General features: G+C 42.1%; 1 protein-coding gene across 1 annotated transcript; it reads right to left on the bottom strand.

The window, feature by feature from the left end:
* Positions 1–507: 507 nt before the first annotated feature.
* On the bottom strand, positions 508–22,079 carry mfn2 (mitofusin 2). The gene is made up of 18 exons (XM_079171181.1): positions 21,578–22,079; positions 19,821–20,002; positions 18,534–18,669; positions 17,785–17,947; positions 17,344–17,468; positions 15,099–15,207; positions 14,822–14,929; positions 12,351–12,504; positions 11,930–11,997; positions 11,361–11,482; positions 10,954–11,080; positions 10,639–10,743; positions 6,978–7,080; positions 6,528–6,748; positions 4,941–5,096; positions 4,346–4,542; positions 4,009–4,143; positions 508–2,638 (listed from the first exon to the last, which is right to left on the bottom strand). Exons 2-18 carry the CDS (start codon positions 19,996–19,998, stop codon positions 2,569–2,571), a joined length of 2,277 nt encoding a protein of 758 aa, XP_079027307.1. The 5' UTR covers positions 19,999–20,002; positions 21,578–22,079; the 3' UTR covers positions 508–2,568.
* Between the last annotated feature and the right edge of the window lie 2,266 nt (positions 22,080–24,345).

Here is a 24,345-nt window from a genome sequence, read left to right as displayed (position 1 = left end):
TGAGGAGGTATTACATTACAGCCCATTTAGCGGCATTTTAGCTTTCCCTCAATACTGCAGAAAACCCTAAATGTATTATCCCAAATAATCAGACACAAGAACAAGGGAAAATATGGTTGAAGAATACCAAAGTGACCGCTTAAGTAGGTCTGTTCAACATGTTAGTTCAGAGGAAGACGGTCAATGAAAGTGTGACTCCTCATCCACTAATAATCAGACCTCATGTACATTTGTAGACACACTGAATGGAAATCTAACTTTCATGGTATTAACGGAGTACACGCATATAAAGCGACTTTTAACAAGGAGTTTTGGAGAGAATAGTATAAACAACCACTTATCAGTTAATCAAGCAGAACACGTGACAGCTGACTTCAATAAGATGAAAGCCTCAGAGAAAACAAGTGGATCTGCAGCTGTTGGTTTTTACCTGAACACCTGCACGCTCTGACATCACAGCTCATTAGAATGTTTGAAACAATTTCATAAATGTTCAATAGGCAGCTCTCTTGCATGATGTCATCTTTATTTTTTACATATACACCTATGTTTGAACATATTAACTGGACAAACTACAATAGCCACTGCATGCAGGTACCGTCACCTTCCTGAAGCCAAACACTAGGGCAAAGTAGATTTTGGGTAAAAACAATGGCAGGAAAATAAATTCAAAAAGCAGCAAATTGATAAAGTGCATATCTTCACTCTAAAAGAAGTGTTGTACGGCAGCCTTCTGCTCACTTGGCAAGACACAGTGTATGGATATAATTTACACACCGGACAAATTCAGGCACATCCACTGGTTTTGTCTTCTTCAGCACTTTCCCATTGTTTCCAATTGAAAGGCAAATTATTAAATTACATTATATACACATTTTAGAAACCAAGAGTACAATTTCATTTCAAAAAGGGGAACTGTTGGTGGACATACGGCATCACATGTAGTTCAGATTCCTCCCTCTTCCTTTTGAAGTGAAATCATACATGGTACAGTATGACAGAGACAGCTGTGCCTGGCCCACATCTGCATTCAGTGCAAGACAAAACCGTTCCTACACAAAGAAAAGGTCTGAGTTGTGATGATACACAAGACGCTGAGGAAGGGATTAGGAAAGAGGGTGTATTAGATACGTATGGGAGACAATTAGGGCCGCATGAAAGACGTTCTGAGGCCTGAGATGATTTTTTTAGTGAGAGAAGTCAGGAATTAAATCTGAAAATGAATTTGCACAACCTCTTTTTGTCCCAGCGTACCCGACATACCAAATGCCCTCCGACGTCCACACTGATGTGTCGAAAATGTACAACATTTTGCACATTGTTTTACATGAACACATTGAGAATCCCTTCAATTTGGTCTTTGAAGAATAGTGACCTGTATTTCTGCTAAGTGGGACATGTTACAGTGTTAACAAACTCCAGTGCTTTCTGGGACATTTGACTCTTATGGAGACACAGTGTCAAAATAACCTGACACAGCTTTGGCATTACTGTAGTGTGTTACTTGGATGGAATATGAGCTACACCTCATAGGCTCTAGAGATTTGGGGATGCTATGAGTTCTATTACAAAATGCTAATTTCCTTGTCTTCTGTAGCTATGCTAACTCATTTATAAGAGAGGTGAAGTTAGAGAATCAGAGTTGTGCAGACCAAACCGACACTCAATGTGTCCCAAGCATGATGCATCTCATTCCTCTGTGCCATAGAGTTCCATTGTTGGTGCTCTTTACCCCTTACGTTAACATTCAGGAGTCTAGAATTCTACAATCTGTTCAGATGAGGGCTTAATATCTAGTTGAGATGCTATCTGGATCAGCTCCAAGTGCTCCTCTCAGTGCTCATAGACCTAAGCTTCAAGAGTGAAAAGTAGTTTTCTTTCTTGCCGCTCTTTCCCAGTGACAACCTCCAACTCCACCAAGAACATTTCTGACATTCCATTTTCAAAATACACTGCAACTGGAGGAATAAATGACGATGCATTATCCCGCTATCATAACATCATTCCCTCGTGTGGACTACCTTTTACTTCAGCATGGCACTTGCCCAGTGTTCACAATGTATATACAAAATCAAATCTACACAAGTTAATATGGCAGAGTTCACTGGAGTCAAATATAAAGGACAGTGTGGGAGTTCTGACAGAAGCTGGTCACTCAACAGTGTCAATAAAGATGCAAGGACAGCTGAGACTGTACTACTGCTCTGGGGTCAGATCGATCAGCCATCTGGTGACCTCAGGTTCATGCTCTTTTGCATATCACCACAACTGAACATGAAAAATGAGCATCAGGAAATACACTAAGGAGAGGTTGTGGCTTGTTAAATAGCTAATGAACTTTGTTAACTCTTTCTTTATGAGTGACGAGTCACCAGCAGACTACGGGACTCCCACCCTGAGTCCATGTATCCATATCAGAACCACTCCTATCAGATCTATTTCTCCTCTTCTGTACACAACATTGTGGAGGAATTCTTCTCATCGACTTCACAACACACAGGTGTGTGGACTGGAGGGGAAGCTTCAGCAGGTGTACCAGGTGTCCCTCAGGTGGATGCTCTGTGTGCTTTACTTGCTGTGGTGGAGGTACTGCTGGGTGAACATGTTGAGCTCGCTGTCCAACCAGCCCGCCTTGTTCCTAACAACAAAGCACACGCATTAATATCTATATTTATGAAATAAGGTGCAGGTCTGACAGGGCTATAAATACAAGTTAATGAAAACAACTGTGCCGTGTAATTGGCTGTACTAATCTAAACACGTGATCACAGAGAGAGTAAGAGGACCCAACTGTTTCTTAGCAGGTACACATTTCACATACAGTCTTTCAGAACCTCTGTGTTCCTAGTCCACAGTGAAATATGAGGCCAGCATTTTCAGAACCATGCACTCTGGCAACCGTTTTTACAAATGTAAGTTTTTTTCTATCTTTGGGAGTTGTTTTGGCTTAGTGTGGATAGAGGTCCAGAACGAAGAGGAAAAGTAGCTTCATACATGCATATCCCACCATCTCACATGCCCCAAATACTGAAGTCTGGCACAGATTGAGGTCTGTTATCACTAATATACAATATGCTGACAGTACGAACCTTTGGATAACACCAAGAGCCTCTACGTGTGGTATACAATGTCCACGCTGCTCATAAAGTAAGTAGTATGGAAGAAGTCAAAAAGCATCAACCGATTGGGCACCATTAAACGAGACCATCAGTCTATTTCTATAAAGTTATTCTTATCATGCTATGGCAACATGTACATGTGCTATCATGAAGTTCATTACATTTGTTGTCTTAATTCAAGGTTTAATACTGAAGTACATATGGCACATGACAGAATACGATCACCGCCCACGGCTGACCATCGAGCCAGACCAAACTCCACCGGACTTCCTCAGGGAGGAGGGGCAGGAGAGCCGCGATGGAAGCTAAGCTAACCCAGCTAGGACCTGAGGCTACTCCATTACCCAGCAAAAAAGATGAAATAAGACTTAAGGCGAACCCAGCGACAGGAAGTGGGTGACTATTAAGCCCACATCTTCACAGAGACTTGGCTCTATCTGGGCATCCCGGATCAAGCAGCACTTGACGGGCAAATCTCAGGACGGAGCGCAGCACTCCTGTGGGACGAAGAGGTGGACTCTATGTTTCCATCAATGATGCTTGGTGCTCAAACATATTGAAAGTTAAATCAGATGAAATCATGCAGGTTCACCAGTAACTCTTAGCTCAGACTCCATTGGGCCTCCAGCTGAGACCGGTCTACCGTTTGTAAACAGTTTTAATATAGTTTTGCTGTTGTTGAATGTGGCCCACATTTACTTCTATCCATCATGACTTTGGTCAATCTTTTGATTTGATTTTTGTGAGGCATGCAAGATGTCAAGGCAAGACGAGTTTTCTTAAACGTATTCAATGTAAGATATTTTGTGGGTGTAGTATTCCTTCGTGGTTAGCCCCACCACCAGTCTGTCTGTATGCATATGTACGCTGCATGTGGTGAGCTTCTTACCGCAGCAGCTTAGCCTTGCTCTGTAGGCTGTCCAGCAGCTCGATCTTGCTGTTCATGTCAGTGATCTCATCCTCCAGGTTCTGACGGGTGACGTCGACCTGCTGGCAGAGCTGAGCAAACACACCTGCCAACTCCCTTTAACCAGGGACAGAGGGGACACAACCAAGATAGGACAGCTTTATAGTAACAAAGATTCTTCACCGTCTTCATAGCAACCCCCCCCCCCACGGTTTTATTTCCTAGTCGACACCATTTTATCTTTTTCTGTCTGTATTTAAGAGTTTTCATGTTGAATTGATTTGAAACGCGTTAAATCTGATGCATGATTCATGCTCACTGCTGGACTTGGTGGCTGCAGTTGGATCCGGTGTAGCTGACGATGAGCTGAAGCTTCTCGCTAGCGTAGTCCACAAACTGTCTCTTGAAGGCTCTCTCCTTGGCCCTGGTGGTCCAGGTGAACCGCTCGTAGATATAGAGGAGTCCGTACAGACCCACTGACAAGGCGATCAGACGCCAGCCCACTGCCTTCCAGACCTGCACACACCAACAAAGCTTTAGGTCTGGCTTAACGGTACCCTCCTATCTCTCATATCTAAACACACACTGAAGCTGATCCAGCTCTGTCAAGACGACTGTTGGATGATGGGTTGTCCTGGTGTACAAAAGCCACTTGAGGGTAAGGACTTGAAAACAACCAAGCATGGAGAAATAAGTCAATATCTTGAGTCTTCATAATAAATGTCATAAGATGTGCATTATGGAATTAAAATGTATATCGTGAACTGAATGTGAAAACATGCATCTTAAAAAAGAATATAAAAAACACCCTCAACTCAAGATCCACCTTCTAGCCTTTCAACCACATCTCACTTTGCCCTCTTTTACACAGGCCTTTATTGTTCATATGTGTGTGTGTGTGTGCGTGTCCTTACCACGCCACCAACCACAAGGACACCCATGGAAGTACGGGAGGTAAGGGAGGCGAGACCAGTCACCATGGAGACCATCAGCTCCTCCTGGGTCACGGAGCTTTGTGGGAATGGAGGCATGCTGGTGCTGACTGGAGTCAGGGCCATTGGTCGAGGGACCTGCAGCGAGAACAGCACAGAGCACTGAGACGGGCTCTAAATGCTACCGACAGTCCTGATCCAGCACAATGCTACAATGTTTCTGTGAAAGGTGAAGATATGAGGTGAAATCCAGAGTAAACATGTTACAGGTTAGTGAACATGATGACATGCCTATTACAGCATCATCCAACAAAGCCTGGTAGAGTAGCATGGATTGCTCAGTCCTGTTTCAACATGTTACATATCAATAAATATTGCATGTTTACATGTAACTAGGGATGTCACAATATGAAATAATCATATCACAATTATGAAATCTGAATCTCAATATTTCTAATACAGCTAATGAACTAAAGCAGCCTATTTATTATCATCATCAACTATATCCAGTTAGTTTTTATAGTGGAACATTTGGCTACTTCAAACACAATGGCTACACAGAGAAAGAGAGAACGACAGTCCTCCTCAGCCGGTAATATGATCTCTCTGTAAGATCCCCAAAGTAAACGGTAACACATTGTGAACGAGTCACAGCCGAGTTCAAACAGTTTTAGCTCAGCTTAGTATATTAGCTAGTTACGTTATTTTGACCTCGACTTGGGCATAAAGGGGTGGATGATTATCTTGAAGATGTTTGAAGTGTTGGACACTACGGGTGTACTACGGCACACTTCGCAAATTGGATATCCATCTTCTTTAACAACTCCCATGTCATTTAGAAGAAAACCAAAATGCTGTCACACTGCCGACGTGGGCCTCTTTTTTTTGGTTGGTAAAAGGCTGGAATGTCGGTTCCCTCAGACATTTTTTCAGCTCTTCTTCTGAAAGCACCAGGTGAATGGCTCGATTCGAGCAGCTCGAGAGGACATTTCACCGCTCACACAAACAACGCGTCTCCTGAGATTTGTATTAACAGAGCAACAATGCAGGACCCCATAGATATCATAGCTTCTGTAGTTCTTACGGTTATGAAACTGAGATGTTACATAATTGTGGTTATGGCAAAATCAGTTAATCCCAACATGTCACCTAAATTTCCCAGTGAATGTGTACACTTTTGAAAAGAATTGTATTTTTTGTCTGCATCTGCCAGTGGGCTATCATAACAGAACATACAAATAATTTAATTCCACTACAAGAGAGATTTTCTGCTAATTAAGTGGGTAAATATGTATGTATATTGTATGAGCAATCAGGCAAAATTAGTTAATAATAATGAACAAGTGATATTCAACAAACCGAACAAGCAAACCTCATAGAAAATAGTTAGAGGTTTAGGAGAGGAATACAAAAACGCTCTTGCATAAGGTGATTTAGATCCCATTATGAAGGCCATCTACCAAATAACCTGCAAGAATACTGTAAATCTGCTCTCTAGACGCTGCACTGACTCAGTCCAACAAGAACATCCAGGTGCTGTCTCACTGATCTGGTTCCTGCATGTGTTACCTGGTCGCTGTAGCCCATTAGGGCCCGCCTGGTGTTCTTGGGCCCAAGGAAGCGGTTCACCAGCATGGTCCAGCCCAGAGAGAAGTGGAAGCTGATGTCCTCCTGAAAGTCACTGCAAAGCTTGTCACAGGCGAGGTCATAACTGAGGCTGAAGCACTGACGAGGAACCAGCTTGTCCACCTGCTCTCTAACCGGGTTGGGCAGCAGAGGCTTCAGACCCTCTGCACACACACACACACACACACACGCACAGCAAAAAATCAAGAGAATATATTCAGTTAAAACTTAACACAGATGTCAGTGACACATAGTTTGTGGCTACATACATGTTTCCACTTAAGGATACTACAGTCATAGTAAATGTTGCATGCATTATGCTCATAAATGTGCAGTGTAGACAGGGGGGTGTTTGTGGACGGCTGGCTGAGGTGTAAACATGAGGAGTCCTACCGATCATGTCTGTCTGTGTGGCCTGCAGGGCACTGGTGATGGAGGTGGAGCATCTCTCTGACATGTTCTTGCCCAGACCCTCCTCTATGTGCCGATGGAGCTCCTAGAACAGAACAAACAAGTGAAATATCAACTGCTGCCGTTTGGTTTCCTTACATGTACATCCACATTACTGCTGTGGCAGAAGTGCCAGACCACTGAGCCAGACCACCTACTGACATAGGATGTCCATCACAGTTTGTAGAAATGATGGCTACCAATACCATCCTGTATTGTGCGAGTCAAAGGTAAACTAATATCTGAAAAATTTAGATAACTGATGTAAATCTGATGAGAAATTGGTGCGTGAAAAATACAACCTTGTATAGAAACGTGTCCAGGTGTGAATAAACAGACTCAAGCCTTACAGGACGCTCTAAAGTGAGGCATGTTGAGTGGGAGATAATCCAATTTCAATTAAGATTTTGGCTTTCAAAGATTATGAAAACAAGATATCTGACATAAAATGATTATTGTGCCACATTCCATTTTGCAATGATGCTCTTGTTTTGCCCGTGTCATAAGTTAGTGCACTTCTTTCCTTAAAAGTGGTGTGCTTTCACCCCATTCAGCGGCTCAGGGATAGCCTCTCGATGTGTGGCGCTGACCAGCCCTCGCTGGACGCTTTCCCTCCACGGTGGCACTCTAGGTCAGCTCGGAACACGTAGGGTGAAGGTGGCCCTTCACAGAACCCCTCGCCCAGACCTCGTCGCTTAGTGCTCACTGTGCCCTCTCTATAACAGGGGCAGACTGTCCTCAGTGCGGCAATATCGGCAACCCACATAACACGTCTTGAAACACATACCAGGTCTCGTTTCTCGTGCTTTTTTCAGTGATGTACAATGTGAAATATCTTTTCAGCCAAGTACCCTCTAACCAGCGCAAAGCAGTTTTGGTTGAAAAAAATATCATCAGTGTCTGATTTATTAAACTGTCAACACTGAAGATTGCATTGTTTAGGACAGGGGTCGGCAACCTTTACTATCCAAAGAGACATTTTGATCTATTTTCCACCAAATAAAATTTGTCTGGAGCCGCAAAAGCTATTTGATGTCACAGTTTATAAAGTTTTATATATAGTTATAGTATATATACAAAAACTATAGTTTGTTGTATTTATGAGATTATAGAACAAGACTAAAGACACTTGTTGACATTTTATTGCTATTTTACCTGTTATAACAATATAAACTCTGAAGAGGAGAGTTTGCTGCAGCAGTTGAGGAATCGCTCTTTTTCGATCATCTCCAGTGCAGAATTAAACTCTATTTTCCTCCGTGACTTTTCTGTTTTTGGATTTATCCATTGATAGTTTACTGAGGGCGGGGGTCTGAAAATAATGATCCGCCAACTACAAGGAAAGGCGCTAAATAGAGACGTAAGATGCAAGTGGCGGATCGCGTAGCGCGGCCGTTTTTGAATATATAACTATTTTGCGCGACAGAGTTTGAATCCAGGTTGTTGCGATCTTTCCATAAATATATTTTCTTCAATGTATTTCTTCATACGTGGCTGTGATGTAGTGCTCACTTATACAATCGTAATCCCTGCAATATATATGAGATGTGGCTTTATATCTCCAGCAATATGTTTGTGAATGTTTGACGAATCTGGCAACAGAGGCAGAAAACAGCTGCTGCTGTTACGCGGACCCGTGTGGACGGAGGACTCAGGGAGCCGCAACAGAGGGGCCGAAGAGCCTCATGCGGCTCTGGAGCCGCGGGTTGCCGACCCCTGGTTTAGGATAATTAAATTGAAAAGCCTACTGAATATAAAATTCAGTTTATGAACTTACACTTATATTTTATTGAATATTTATTAAATAACTATTTTTCAAGGATTTTTGAATGGATGCTAATTTGAAATCTATTTAAAAAAAATCTCACATACCCCCTGGAGTGCCTTCACGTACCCCCAGGGGTACACGTACCCCCATTTGAGAACCACTGCTCTATACAACACGTCTAAACTGTGACGCAGACGATGTAGACAGCACTGTGGATTAAAATGAACTTGAAACACTCATCAGAACCTAATGAAACAGACAGCGAGTCTGTCGCAATGACAACACGTTCTAGTTGTGCTGTGGCTCTGTCACATTTCCTCCGTGGTTCCAACGTGAAGCATGTTACAAGTAGCAAACCAGAAGCTAACCATCTAGATTTGGTGCTTCAGCCAGGTTCAGGTTTACTGCTATTAGATTTTGTTTGTCCAGGTCAGTCTGACCTCGTGTTTTCTGGCCTGTACATACACCCATCACAGACAGAAAGGCAGGAGCAGCAGTTTTTACCTTCGTGCCATCAAATGAGATTGCTGAGTTGAATGAGTACATCAGTACATAATGCACATTACATGGGCTTAATACAGGTTCATTGAGCCAACAAGAGGCCAGGGATGAGCTTTACACTATGCTGCATGTCCATATCAGACTGTTGGATGCAGGAATATTTCAGGATGCACACACAGCAGAGTCATACATTCAGGATTATGGTTTCATCTCAGACCGTCCTATTTTATCCATATATAAATGGGATTTATCAAACCAGCTCATGACTGTGTGGAAAAGACCCGGTCTAAGAGACTGAGGGCTCTATCTTACACCTGGCACAAAGCCCAGCACAGCTGTCTTTGCTAGTTTGACTGACAAAAACATGGCATGTGTTACGGAAAAATCGGTCTGTGCGATGAAAGAAATCACTGCAGCAGTACCGGTGCAACACAGCTTTGTGATGTTCGTGGTGAATCAAATGCATTGTTACTCTACAGGGCTGGGCTGAGAGGTAGAGTGAGTTTTCTTCTTATAGAAAGACCGGCGGTTTGATCCCCAGCTCTTCCAGTCCATGTCGATGGGCAAGACACGTAACCCCAAATTGCTCACGAAGGCTGTGGGTGTGAATTAGTTTCGTTCTGATGCACTTTGCATGGTAGCCCCTGCCATCAACCTATGAATGGGTAAATGATGACAAGTAGTGTAAAGCGCACTTTTCGAGTAGTCGAACAACTCGAAAAGCCATACAAATGTAAGTCTATTTACCATTTACTTGGTACTAGTAGACAATCTTGCTATTTACAGTCGGCGTTTACAGCAGTAATGTTTGGCCGAGAACTGCAAGGAGAGGAAGCGTGAGTGAGATGGCGCCTGCAAGTGGGACACGTGACCCATAAACACATTGATTAAAGACTGTGGTGGCCTACCAAAGTCTATTTTGTACCTGCAGTTTCATAATGAACCAAAATAATTTGACAATGCTGAACAGGTGGGCTGGCTGGCTGGTGAGCTGCGACCGGTTTTTTTTCCCAGCCTGGGAAGAGAAGGGGGCATGCTGTATCTTTTGACGCAGTTCTGCTGATACAGACAACAGCTTAGCAGGACTGTGCAGCCGGCGAGCGGTTCATGATCTGCTTTAATCTTCTTTTCAACTTCATTGTTGACTCCGTCCTTCTGATTAGCCCTAGCTAAATCCCAGGATCCGCAGTTTACACACACTCATGACAACAAAACACATCTGAAAGTGCAGGAAGGAAAGGATTGGGTATAGACAGACAGAAGGCGGGGCCTCAGTTTCAGCCAGCCCTGTGATTAAGGACAAAGATTTCTGTTGAATATCTTTTTCAAACTCACATTCTTGTAGACCTTGAGCACCACTGGTGATGGGTGGAAGTCCATGTGGTAGTCATCCACTAGCACATTAAGCTTCCTGATCTCCTCTGACATGGCATTGGACACCTGAACATGAGCAGACAGCAGGAGTGAAAACTTTCCCTCTGTTGAAGTTGATTTTTGACTAAACAAGTTTTGACGATTATTTGATAAGTGAGGAAATAATTTGATTCCACGAGTCCATCATTTCACAAATCACCATTGAGATTCAGAAACTATAGTCCAGCTGTTTCAATGCAGCTGATAAAAAGGCAGGTATGTTATGTTGGGGTTCACCTGTCTCTCCACCTCCTCAGTAATCTTCTTGATCTTGGCTTTACAGTCCATGGTCAACAAGTCCAGCTGCTTGTCTATAAACTCCAATCGGTCCTGACGATCCTCTTTGGTCTCAAAGCAGTAGATTCTACCAACACACACATAGCCGATTGCTATTTGATAATGCTGTACATTGAAGATGGTGTCTTTGTTACAATTAAACTATTTATTTGAATTATTTCTCCAATCACCCCATCTCTGGATGAAGAGTGTTTAAAGTCCATACTAACTGTCAATCCTGCAATCCAGATGTTATTTAACAGTGTAAAGGCATCTGAGGGCAGATGATCACATTTGTTTCCAGTCTTTGTTTCACATACTGTCTCAATCCATGCACTTGTACAATCTCCTTTTAACACCTGACTCACCTCTGCTCTTGTGCAGCAATGTGTACAGAATCCATAATGCGGCGCAGGGCTTCAGAGATCTGTTTGGCCCTCACTGTGTGCTGCTCAAACTTGGTCTTCACCGCTGACTGGGAGATGCACTCCTACACAGAGCAGCAGACAGGCCAACAATCCACACATCAACTCAATGGATGGGCTACCTGACTCACTGCATTCACAACTCAAAGTCCACCTAAAAGTAACTTTTGATATCTGGATTATTTTGTAATGTTACACAAGGAATAACATAACAATTGCTCAGTCAGAAAGTGTCGTGAAATAAAAGCTAAATAATAATAATAATAATAATAATAATAATAATAATAAATAAATAAATAATAATAAATACTGGATGCATGGGGAAACTGCTTGCCCCCAGCAATCAATGCTGGAGTGTCATGGATGTCACAGTGATAAATAAAATGGATACCCAATCAGACCATGGAAGTAAGCATAACTGGGGGATGACTTTCCGTTAAATGTAACTTAGTATTAAAATCTGTGACCTATTATAATCTCATTCAGAGTTGGTACAGGCATGAAGGTCTTACCTCGAATCGCCTCTCAAAGTTCTGGAACTCAAACATTCTGGCTTGAAATCCCTCAGCAAGAGCTCCACCTGAAACAGACCAACAATAAGTTATATACTGTAGAAAACTGGGGAATATTTTTCCACACATTTTCCCAAAAGCTATGGTATGTATAATCCATGTGTATGTCACTCCAGACAAGACCACGTCACTGTGGCCTAGTACACCAGTGATCATCAATGACCTGAGTGATGGTTTATCTACTCTAGCATTGTATTGTTAATACAAGATTTACGTTTAAAGCTGAACTTCAATGAACCACATTAAAATAGCTATGAAACTGTTTTCCATGACGTTTCGCAAAACCGTTCATGATTTCAAATTCAAGGTTTTTCATGACTGCATAAACGCCATCAGAATCCACACTGACTAGCATTCCCACCTGCTTCAGGCATCCCTTGAGCCTTCTGTACACGAGCCTGAAGTACTTCCTTGGCAGAGACGAAGAAGATGCGGTCACTGGCCTGGGCTCGGTCCACCAGACCCAGCTCATCCACCAGGAAATTGGTACAGCGGTCCATATGCTGCCTGCGGACCTGACACGACAACAACACACTTTGTTGAACCATATTGTAAAGCAACAATGGACACTGAGCCACCAAGCTGCTGGCCTACATCTGTCTGTAGCAAAAGTTTAGGAAAGATAATACAATCAGGGAGTAAACTGTTGTAGTCTTTGTGTAGCTTTCAGCCTAGTCATTCAAGAACCTTCGAATTCAAACAAACAAATTCCAATTGAACTGGGTGTGGCATCAATTCTCAACCGCAGATATTTCAACATCCTTGCAAATAAAGTCTGTAAACTGTAGTAAATAACACTGGGGGTCACTGAAAAGGCTTCAAACCTGAATACAAGATATTAGTCCGGGTTTGCAGAGGACTGTGAAGCAGGAGGTGATTCTCAGGTCACTTCCAGCAGACCAGATGGAGTGCATGGAATGGTAATACCAGTTTAGCTGTTCACCTGCCTAATCTATGGCTCCTGCTGAGTCAGCAGCTGGTTAATAGTGTACTATGTTGTATCAATACTCCTATTAAGAATTTGCACTGTATAGTAACAACCTCACCTTTCAGTCAGTCACAGCATTGCTATCTCTTGGTACCAGTGAACACTTTATTAAGGTCAACCATCTTTAAAATGTGCTAAATTATAAAAATATTCAGAGCATATCTATTGCCTCCGTATGGCTCTCAACATGGCAATGGCTGAGTGGGGCACGCTCACATTATTTTAAAAAGCTAAGTGAGGAGACTCACTCTGATGAAAGTGCAGGCAGGAAGAGACCCACTGCACCAGTGGCATTGACTAGTACCATTGGTGGAGTATTAAGATATTTTACTTTAAAAAATGTATTAATATCACGATTTGAAAAAGATTGTTACAAGTAAAAGTCCAGCATTGACAATATTCTTTCTTCAGCAAAAGTATGCAAGTATGTAGTCAAGAAAATGTACTTAAAGCACAAAAGTACTCACTATGCAGTCAAATGGGCTCTTTAGTGGTTACATTATTATAGATTATTACAGGGGGGATATGACAGGGGTCACGTGGCCCAATGGTAGAGCAGGGTGGTCCTTCAATCAGAGGATCAGCGGTGTATGAATGTTATATGAATGTTAGATAGTCCTGATGGGCAGGTGGCATCTTGCATGGTAGCCCCTGTCATCAGTGTATGACTGGGTGAATGATGACATGTAGTGTTAAAGCGCTTTGAGTGGTCGGAAGACTAGAAAAGAGAGAAACGAGTACAATACCATTTACCATTAAATATTGATGCACTAACATGTAAGATGCATTTTAATGTTGTAACTGGCTGCAATAGAGATAATTGTATTCATTTTTATCCTGTTGGGTGGTTTAACTTACTGTGTAACAATACATTGTATATTATGTATGTATATATATATATAATATTAAACTAAAGAGTACAATATTTCCCTCTGAAATGTAATGGAGTAGAAAGTAGTTTCAAAATTGTACTGATTAATACCACACTGTAAAAATAAAGGGTGCAACCAAATCATGTGCTGGTGCGACCAATTGAGAAAGTTGGTGGCAGTGCAACCAGTGGAAAAGTTAGCCAGGAGCCATAGGTAGCAAATAGTTGTTTGCTGCTATAATAACACTTTGAATATTGTAAAGACATTCTATAACGAACTACTCACATGTGTGAGGAGGCAGCTCCAGTTTCAGTTCATTTTGCTTTCGCTAGTCTACTCCCATCAACCGGTAACTAACTGGTTCATTTTTAGGAAAAAACACAAAATGACATGAAATGCAAAAGGCACTTTCTTTTCAGTCAGGCACTCCATTGACACAGTGAGCTTTGGCATTTCAAACACTATCCATTAAGAGGTGCTGGAATTTCAGTGTTTTGTAATTGTCTTTAGTTTTCTGTTGGCTTTGCTAAGGTTTATTGTCGCATTTTGATCAGGTCATCAATAAGAGTGCGCCAAACGATAGTCCACCGATCATTACCTGCCAACATTCATTCTAAATAGCTCGATCTGTGGTCTCTATAAAGGCCGATCAGAAGAGACGAACAGATCGGTTCTGAACTGAAACATTTGCCTGCTTATTGAATCCCTTTGAATGACACAGCGAGATAAACACCGGGCTCGGCGCCGCGCTACTTTGAACAGCCAAAGTGGTTGGGCTCAGAAGCTTCTGTTCACTGCCCATGTTAAATTGACCTACAGACTGTAAGTTAACCTATGAACCACTGGTGTATGGTGGCACAACAGCCACACACCAGTGGTTCATGCATACACTATACAAAATGTTAAATATGGTGTCATGTTTGAAATGTCCATGTGTGTTTCCAGTTGTAGATGTTTTGCCAGCTGACTGACCTCCTCCATGTATTCAGGCTCTGAGGCTGAGGCGTCCCAGCGGTTGTTAAGGATGAAAATATTGGGACTGGAGAGTCGCTCATTGACCTTGTGAAAGAAGGACTTCTCCTGTAGGAAGATATCATTTACAACCGTTTTAAAAGACATCATACATGTAAAACATTAGCATTACATTGACATTAACTACCACAGTCCATCACATTATTCCACTATCTCATCATACAGTTCACTCAGTACTGAAGCTGATGTCTCAAACTAAAGAGGAGCCATGTCTCACCGTCTGCATCAGTGTGGACTCAGAGTTTGCCACCAGAACAAATACATCAGCATCCAGGCAGAACTTGTCGATCCAGCTGTCCAGTTCTGTGGTAACATCGATACCTGGGCTGGAGGGGAAAACACAAAGTAGAAATCGCGGATGAGCATGGTAGCTTTTAAGCAAGAGAAAAGTGAAATTAAATATTCTCCTTTTACGAGCAGGTTTGTATTTTTTTACAAATACAGCTTATCCCATCTTAGCCTTGGTAGAAAATGCTGTGACCTTTCTAGAACAGGTCTATGCTCCACTGCCGATCTGCATGCTAATATATTCACAGCATAGTATTTCTTAAGACATGAACAACACTACAGTGCTAGAAGAACAACTTTAATGCAATAAATTCCTGTCATGTTATGTGACAAACAGTACACCTGTAATATTACTACTATCAAGTTTAGGGCTGCAACTAACGATTATTTTAATAATCGATTAATCTGTCGATTATTTGTTCGATTAATCGATGAATCGGATAAAAAAACTACACACTAAAAAGCATTAATTTCCAACCCTTTATTCAAAAACAGAACTGACAGTGCAAAGAATCTTCAGAAAGTGCACAAACAGGTTGCTCGAACATCCCTGAGCTGTGAAAGTAATAATTAAAAAAAAAATTGCCTAATATCAGGAGTGGGGTTCAGCGGGTTACCCACGCCTCTCAGTGAAGGGTAGACACACGCTGATCCACTCAGTGTGGCGCGCGTGCAGCCCCGGACATCTCAGGGCATCACAGACCTGTTGTTGCTCAATCTCGTGCGGCTGAACGCCACTTGTCCCTCTAAGAAGTTGAACGCTGACCGCACGGGGCCGCGTAACTAGTTAGCATGCTGGAGTCTCGTTCGTTATCGGAATTAACCAGACAAATCGCTCCACCAACTAAGAACGGCCATGCACCACCACCCACAGAATCCAGAAAGAGCATCAATCTGTCAATCCTTTCCATGTCCGGGTCGGGTGAGGTTTCCCCCGGCCGTCCCTCTTAATCATGGACCCAGTTCAGAGAAAAACACACAAAATAGAACCGGAGTCCTATTCCATTATTCCTAGCTGCGTTATTCAGGCGACTGGGCCTGCTGTGAACACTCAAACATCTCTGCCACTTATTGGGTGACCAGGGACGTGCGGTCAGGTAAGGCAGGGGAGGCTGAGCCTCCTTTTTATAGTCAAAATCGCTGAATGTGCTCATGTCCTGTTCAAACAGAGAGGAGACACGCGAGGTGAGGCAGCGAAGAGTTGTGCCTCACCTCAGATTGCGCAATCCCTAACAAACTGGGTTGAGCGCGTGCCTTTTGCTTTCTCATTTTTTCTCACCACTGTAACATTTGTAGACACTTGTATTATAAGTCCTTTCTTTCCATAGAATAGGTCATGTATTGTATTTCACGTGTGTGTAGAACATATTTAGTCTTGCTGATCTGACAGAAACCGCAGTGAAGAAGCACAGAGGGGAGCAAACAGTACCTCTGCCTCACTGAAGGGGGCGCGCGAGAGCCCACGGGTCGGGTTCATGCTTGTGGTGCCGTTACTCTTCTTCTACACTTTTCTTCTTCTTCTATTTTGCTTGCAAATATTGAAGATTAAATATCTAAGCTTTAACAATTCTAAAAAAACAGGGAAATATGACCATATCAACAGCAATTCAACCTGTGTTTGTTGTTCCCTTTATAAATCCGTGGTTGTTACACAGATTTTCGCGGGTGGTGCCCGCGAGCGCTCCGCTTCTGAAACAGGTTGGTGGGGCAGGTCACAGATCGCGGAGCAGACGCTCCCGGTGCAATCAAATATGTAACTTACCAATGTGTGTAAAGAATGCTGATATGAAATATGAAAAACAACCAGTAGTCAATGTGCAAGTTGCCAATTGAATGGTGATTTAAGCTGCTCTATATTGGGTTCATATATTTGTAAATCTGACTCTGAAATAGTCAGTGCCTCACCAGCCACTAGTGACTTACCTCACTGCACTTCACTGAGTGGCGTAATAATCGCGCGACACAACGAATCGATAATGAAATTCGTTGCCAACTCTTTTAATAATCGATTTTTATCGATTTTATCGATTCGTTGTTGCAGCCCTAATCAAGTTAACCACTTGATTGAAGAGTCATTTGTTTTACATTCAACACTTTTTCCACAAAGAAGTTGATGTTACAAAAAGGTGATGAAAATGAATTTGTTGATGAAAGAATATTAACTTGTGTCTGACCTGTCCACCAACACCAGATCATCCCTGAGCAGAGCACACTTGGCTTTAGGCCACATGACACAGACCAAGCTGCCGGCGTCCAGGTCCTCATCCTGGTGGAGAGCGTGGGCCAGCTGGTTCACTGTCTGTAAACACACACATCAGCAGCATCAGATTACCGCACACAGCAAAGACCTTCCTTGAACTCCTGCAGACTGGAGTTGTGGAGTTTGGAGGTAGTTTGACCTGTATACTCAGTAGGGGTGCAACGGATCACAAACCTCACGGTTCGGATCGCACCGCGGTTTTTGAGTCACGGATCGGATCATTTTTCTTTATTACACACTATGATGATTAAACTGTAAACAAAGAAAAAGGTGTGTTCACAAGTGTGCCGAACCGTGAGGGGTGACCTGAATCCGTGATCGGTTACACCACTAATACTCAGTGAGCTCTGCTAACCTTTATGCTCTTCCTCTCCTCAGAGCCTTCAGTGAGGAGGAAGGCCTCATTGCCATCTGTGCCCTCCACCCTCAGGAAGCAGTTGGTAGTGTGTCCTATTCCAGATGGCAGCACCTTGTCACACAGCATGGCATTGATCACTGAGCTCTTCCCATTGCTGGTCCTACAGAACAAACAGCATACCTGTCAGCAATACCTTTCCACAATTTTACTTTAAGTTACTTTTTAATGCTCTAGTTTCAGGTCAAATTTAACTTTTTGAGATTTTCTACAGTTACACAGAATTGGATTACAAATCAGTTTAAAGGTCACATTGTATGGTTATTTTCAGGTTCATAAATGTACTTGTGGTTTCTACTAGAACATCTTTACATGCTGTAAATGTCATGTTCAAAAAACACTTCATTGTTCTCTACTGTCTGTAGGCAGGGTCACCTAGCTGGAGGTGGTTTTACTGATCCACCTGGAACCTGATCTGCTTGTTTTTACACAGGTTTTCTGATGGAAGACGCAGGAGAAAAAGTGGAAAGATAGTATTTTTTGACACTTTGAGGGTCTGTAGAAAAAGCAGGCACACATACTTATATTTGAAAGCCATAATAAAGTGCATTTTGCATAATATGTGACCTTTATTAAATTAAAAATTGTAAAACAAAAAGTGGCTGCAATAAAACCAAGTCATTTGTATTCAATATAGATAAAGTAAGTTCTAAAATGTGACAGAGAAGCTAAGAAGCAGATTTACAAACCTCCCAAAGAAGACCACCTTCATATGCCTGCGTGCCAGCACTTCTCCAATCCCTGCCACCTTGGCGAGGTAACCCCGGACCTCCTGGACCTGCTCCTCTGTGGTGACTGGATCCAGCTCATCATTTTTGTAAGTATCTACAAAGGAAAACATTTATCCATTTTATTTATGAGTTTCAAAATTAGGACCTTTTCAAAGTGTTATAGAATAACTTGAGCTGACTTTCCCTGTACAGTAATGTAAAGTATAACTACATCAAATTGTAAATGGCCATTGGAACAGTTTGAGCAGAAACCCATTGAGTTTCAAGGTAACAATAAACCTATTATGGAAACCGATTTCATCATTTTAGGACTGCTTTAATAACATCCCACATTCAACAACTATTTAACATATGTGTAATAACTGATTGCTGTAATTATTCCAAGAATAGACGCGCATCAAAATTCAAGCGGTGGCTGGCTTGACCGCATAGTTTTAAGGTGCTGCTGTCTTGTCTGTCCTTGGTCTGTCAGTGTCCTCTATTTGCACAACGTTATGAACTTGTTGAGGAAAATCTTGAGGAAATGGATGTGTGGCGTGAGTGTGTAAAAAGTGTCAATTGCTCGATTCTCACCTTTAATGCATCATTTTACATGCACTACCGAGCATATGCACATGGTATTTCGAGCCCTGCATCAGTGATGTCATGGTGTTATGACACACCCCTGAGTAAAGTTCGACATGAATGCAACAAGGTGAGCTAAAACAAGATTTTCATCTGATGTTACTGAGATACTGTCTAGTATCTTCTGCACAGAAAGCAGAAGAGCTCTTCTTCCTGTGTTTGACTGAGAGCAAGGCTGCGCTAGTAACATCAATAAAAACCTATTATTTATACCTAGCTATTCTAGTTTAAATACATGAACATTAAAAGTACAGACACCGTGTGTTGGTCCGATTATCACTGTGGTTGTACGAGGGTTTTTTATGTCTTTTGCTTCAGTCGTACCACAAAGAAACCTCCTCAACACCTTAACATTAGCTCTTTCAATGTATTGATGTTGACGTCTGTTTGATGTACCCGACACTGCTGTATTGAGCTAACCCACTATGTTGTACTGAAAGGAAATTCCACGACCTCGGTCGTACGGTCATTAATAAATCATTGATTGTTTGACTTTTACCCGGGTGCTTATTCAGATATGAGGCGAACATGTCAAATTGTATTCAGATTATCATAATGCATATGGCAATAGTGCGTAATGTGTGAAAAGGGTTTAGAGAGCAAATGCAGTAAGGAGGGTACCATCTAGAAAGGAAGCACTCTCCTTGATGTACGCCCCCAACTGTTCAAAGATCCCGTTGATCTTCTTCTTTGCTGTGACAAAATGCTTGAGCGGCGATGCATTCACTTCCGCCATCAGTCTCTTATCCTTCTTGCCGTGGACTGCGTTGGTGTTGGCTCGTGGGAAAACCAAAGACATGGCACTGGACAGGGGATAAAACATCAAAACACCCTTATAAGCATGTCTGGCAAGTGTGACTGAAATCTGAAATCCTCTTATAGTGAAAGACAATTAGACAAAGATTTACAGCAGGGCAAATGTGATATCTATTACATTACATTACAGTCATTTAGCAGACGCTTTTATATATTTTACAATTCAGATTCTATCACATTCATACACAGTAGGCACAGCTACGGGAGCAATTTTTGGGGGTTAAGTGTCTTGCTCAAGGACACATCGACTAGTGGAGCCGGGGATCAAACCGAGCAGGACGACCCTGCTCTCCACTTTGCCCCTGCCATCGATGTTAAATACCTTCTCACTGTAGACTGGACTGACAACTGCTGACTGTTGTCTAAACTACAGCCCAGCCCCTTCATTTACATTGCTCTTAAGTCCTGATCACTCAATCTCAAGAAGCCCAACAACATTATACATCAGCATTGGGGCTAACCAGTCCATCTCCACCTTTCAGATCACTGGCTGGGTGTAGCCATGGAATTCATCTGTGTTTTACTGGCTTAGCCAGTATGTTCATTTCAGTTTCAATGTCTTCTTCATGCTGGCTCATTCTCTCTCTCTCTGTATGTATACCAAGGGAAAATTCATGCTTGATTTCAGTCTCTTCGGGGGAGCTTTACGTTTTAATAAAAAATGTAAAATACTGCCATCTTTACCTTCTATAATTAAATAGATTGTTTTGGGTAACGATTTAAAAATGTAATGTTTATTGTATGTCTGTTTACATTAGCTTCCTCCTCTGGAATCTGCACTAACTGCTCATTCTGTAGTAATGAAAGCATTGATACACATACTGGACTGAATGTACACAACAAGATAACTTGCAGTGCAGTCAAACACTAACTGCAGCCTCACACATGACCATAAAAACAGAACCTTCTAGACGAATCTTCTCTAAAGCAGTAACGTTATTAACTACCTGTTACCTGTACAGCCCTTCCATTAGACTGAACGTGATTGTAACGCTTCTAGAACGTGTGTGTGTGTGTGTCCACCTGTGTGGTGAGGCTGCGAAGGCCATTGTTCAGCTGTGACCTTTCACACAGTGTGAAGGTAACTCTGCAGTCATGGTCTGGGTGTCTTCTTTCACTCGTTTAAAACCGGCTAACGTGAACGCACTAAATGGAACACCAGCACAAACCCAAGTGGAACAGCGAGACAGACACATTCAGCTGAAATCGATTAAGTGGACGCAAGCAGTAAATAGCAAGCTAGCCTTTATTAGGGTCCATGTCATCCAAGTTAGTTGTCTAACGTCCCATATCTAATGTAGTTAGCTAATGTTAGCTAACGTATCATATACCAGTCAAATAACCACCAGTCCTAGTTTTTGTGTTAACGTTATCAGGTAGCAAAGTTAATGCCTGACAGGCATTGCAACGCATTGAAGTGGGAACGGGTCCTTGTTGGATTACAAGCTAACTAACTTAGCCTGCCACTGAAGTCCATTTCGAATAGCAGCTAACGTTAGCTAGTGTGACATTACTTCAGAAAGCCGCCGAACAGACAGGCAGCTGTTTGAGTTGTGACTTACCGTTGATGGGGTCGTTCCTCACAAATAATCCTCTTGCATCCTGCCCCCTCGGCTTTTTGAATCTCTAAAAGCTAACTAGCTGATAACGTTGCTGCGCGACTGAATGTCAGTAAAGCTATTAGCTTCTGCTACCTATGCTAGGTTAAGGGGGCGTCGCTAAATGTTTTTAGCAAGCGCAGGCTTGATAACAAGCTGTTCTGCAGCACCGACAGTGTTCTAACAGCGCAAATGACGACGGAGACGACAGTAAATCTATTCCAAACTCGTTGTTTCCCAACCTGCACGTCGTTCAAGCACATTACCAGCAAGTTTTGTGTCCTTGAGATGTTGCGCTCTAGGCAGACTGCTCACCAACGTTGCCAGATCAGATTGACAGTTTGCACCCCAATCACAATTTAAGATCCACCAAATTCAATAAAAAAAACAGCACAAATCATAACCTTGCCAGAAATCCGTGTGAAACTGTAAAACTGAAATCATAAAAATATCTGCATCAATTAACTGAAGACAAAATGCAACCCAAAATGAGTGCAGTCAGACAACTAAATACACAAATTGCCCTGTCATGAGAATTACGTCAAGGTAATCGGCTGACCGGAACCAGCCCAATCTGGCAACGCCTCTTTGCTGTTTTACGACAGCCGGCATCCCTCAGGCCGATGTAGCATTGCTGACCCCTTCTGGAACTATCCATGACTGTGCCATCTTCGGTCTTGATCCTTTTTACTAGACCAGTGACTCTCAAGAAGTCAGACAGGCATTGTCTTCCTTCTCCTTTGCCTCCATACTGATGAATAGTTTGCTGTTCAGATTGGTGACCCCCCCCACTCCTCCTGGTCAACTTTTTTTTGTTTACTTTCATAAACACTCACAAGTTTAGTAATGACACACAAAATGCACAATCTATTGTGCCAAAATTCATCCTTTTCTTTTTTGGGGAAAAAACTTTATTTAATTCATAACAGGTTTACAGTTTTGTAAATACATACCCAATTTATAAATAGACAGACACATAATACACAAAGACAGATACAGATGCAAGAAATTGATGTGTGCCTGGATCAAAAGTTTATTAAATGCCATGGGAGGGTCTGGTTTTTATCCAGAGTTCTCCTCCTTCTGAGGGCAGTGACTGTGTTTTATTACCATGTGGCTGTCTATTACAGTCTGACTTATTACCATTACACATCTATGGGGTCAGATCAGTCTCAATAATTGCAAATGCACACAGAAAGACTCACAAATGCAAACAGAAAGATTCACAAATGCGCACAGAACAATTCACAAATATATTTGATTTACAAATGCACGCAAAACAATTCACAAATACATTCCAATGCACAAATAAATAAATTACGATTTATATAAATGTAAAAAAAAATCACAAATGTTTCACAACTTTGTCTTTACATTTAGAAAGTTTAATGTTTACCCATAATTCTCTCTTTTAACCACTTCCTTTGACAACTTGTTCACCTTTTTTCATTGCTTTGAATGACAATGCGCTGGACCCATAGTCACCTGAATGCCCCTCCTGGTTGCTGTATTGAGTGCTAACAGGGTTTCATAGACTAGGCCAGGCCGACTCTGGGATATATCAGACCCAATACTCTGGATTGCCCACAACTCCCTACATCAACATTTTACGAGGTTGAATCTGTTCAATCCACTGGACTGCCAAAAAATAGAGTACAGCTCTACTGTATACGGTCAGGTAGGATGTTTTTTTGTAAAGACCAATTTATTAGCCCCTGGACTACAACAGCAGCTCCTGTTGCATCGGCTGCTGGATCCTTTGACTCCTCTGTGAAAATTAAAAGATGTTCTCTATTTTCAATGTGGCAAATTCTTCATTCGCTAGGTCTTCTTTTTTATTCCTCATTCTGGCCTCAAGTAGCTCCAGATCAACTTTTGGGGTCGCTAGCAGCCATGCTAGTACATAAGGCCACAATACTGCATGGCAGAACTTGCCACTTGCCACTTGCCCCCCAACCCCCCCAAAAGCCTGTAGTCTGTGCCACCTCTCTCTCCCAGCACTCCTGCACCACCTGCTTTGTTGGGTGATTTTTTCCTATGTCCCTTCAGGCTTAGCCAACATCGTGGCAAGAGGTTTCAATGCTTCACTTCAAATCACTTTACAGTTTATCAGAAACAATTCAGAAAGGAAAATTAAATGGTTTAGAAATAAGACCATGTACTTTCTGTCTTATTAGTGTTGGTTTCTGTTTATATCATACTGTTTTATTTTTATGTACCCTTAACTATTTTTTGATGTGATTTAGCAAGTCACATTAGTGTTTTCTTGGGCTACACACACGCACACACACACACACACACACACACACACACACACACACACACAATCATTCATGTCATAACCTCACAATCAGTGGATTTAAAACAGCACATTCCTTGGTCTGTTTTATTAAGAAGAGATCACAGTGCAGCTTTTGGTGGAGGTTTAGTACAAAAGCAGGAGAAAGAAGCAAATTTAAAGAACACCAAGGTTCATATGCAGCGGCTGCGAAGAAAGTTAACAACGAAGAGGCAGCAAAAGGAAAACAGCCTTGAAAGAAATAACAATCCTCGTTCAGAAAGCAGAAAGATTCAGAGAGTTAGACAGTAGAGACATCCTATAAGTGCAGAGTAAAGTTAGTGTTCTTATTCAAGAAACATGGCTCAGACCACATCTACATTTTGTTATGGCACGATGCAAGTCAGTAATCGAGCAAATAATCAAGGGGGTGGTTGTGTCACATACATCAAGG

The sequence above is a fragment of the Pholis gunnellus genome, assembly GCF_910591455.1.
Source record: "Pholis gunnellus genome assembly, chromosome: 2".
In the NCBI taxonomy this organism is placed as follows: Eukaryota; Metazoa; Chordata; class Actinopteri; order Perciformes; family Pholidae; genus Pholis; species Pholis gunnellus.
Note: the sequence above shows the minus strand (reverse complement) of the source record. Positions and strands in the feature narration are given on the sequence as shown.

Coding starts and splice junctions, on each gene's coding strand:
- mfn2 (XM_079171181.1), bottom strand. CDS start 19,998: ATGTCTTTGGTTTTCCCACGAGCCAACACCAACGCAGTCCACGGCAAG. Junction 17,948..18,533: donor AAGGTGGTCTTCTTTGGGAG/GTTTGTAAATCT, acceptor TTTGTTCTGTAG/GACCAGCAATGGGAAGAGCT. Junction 6,749..6,977: donor CACACAGACAGACATGATCG/GTAGGACTCCTC, acceptor GTGTGTGTGCAG/AGGGTCTGAAGCCTCTGCTG.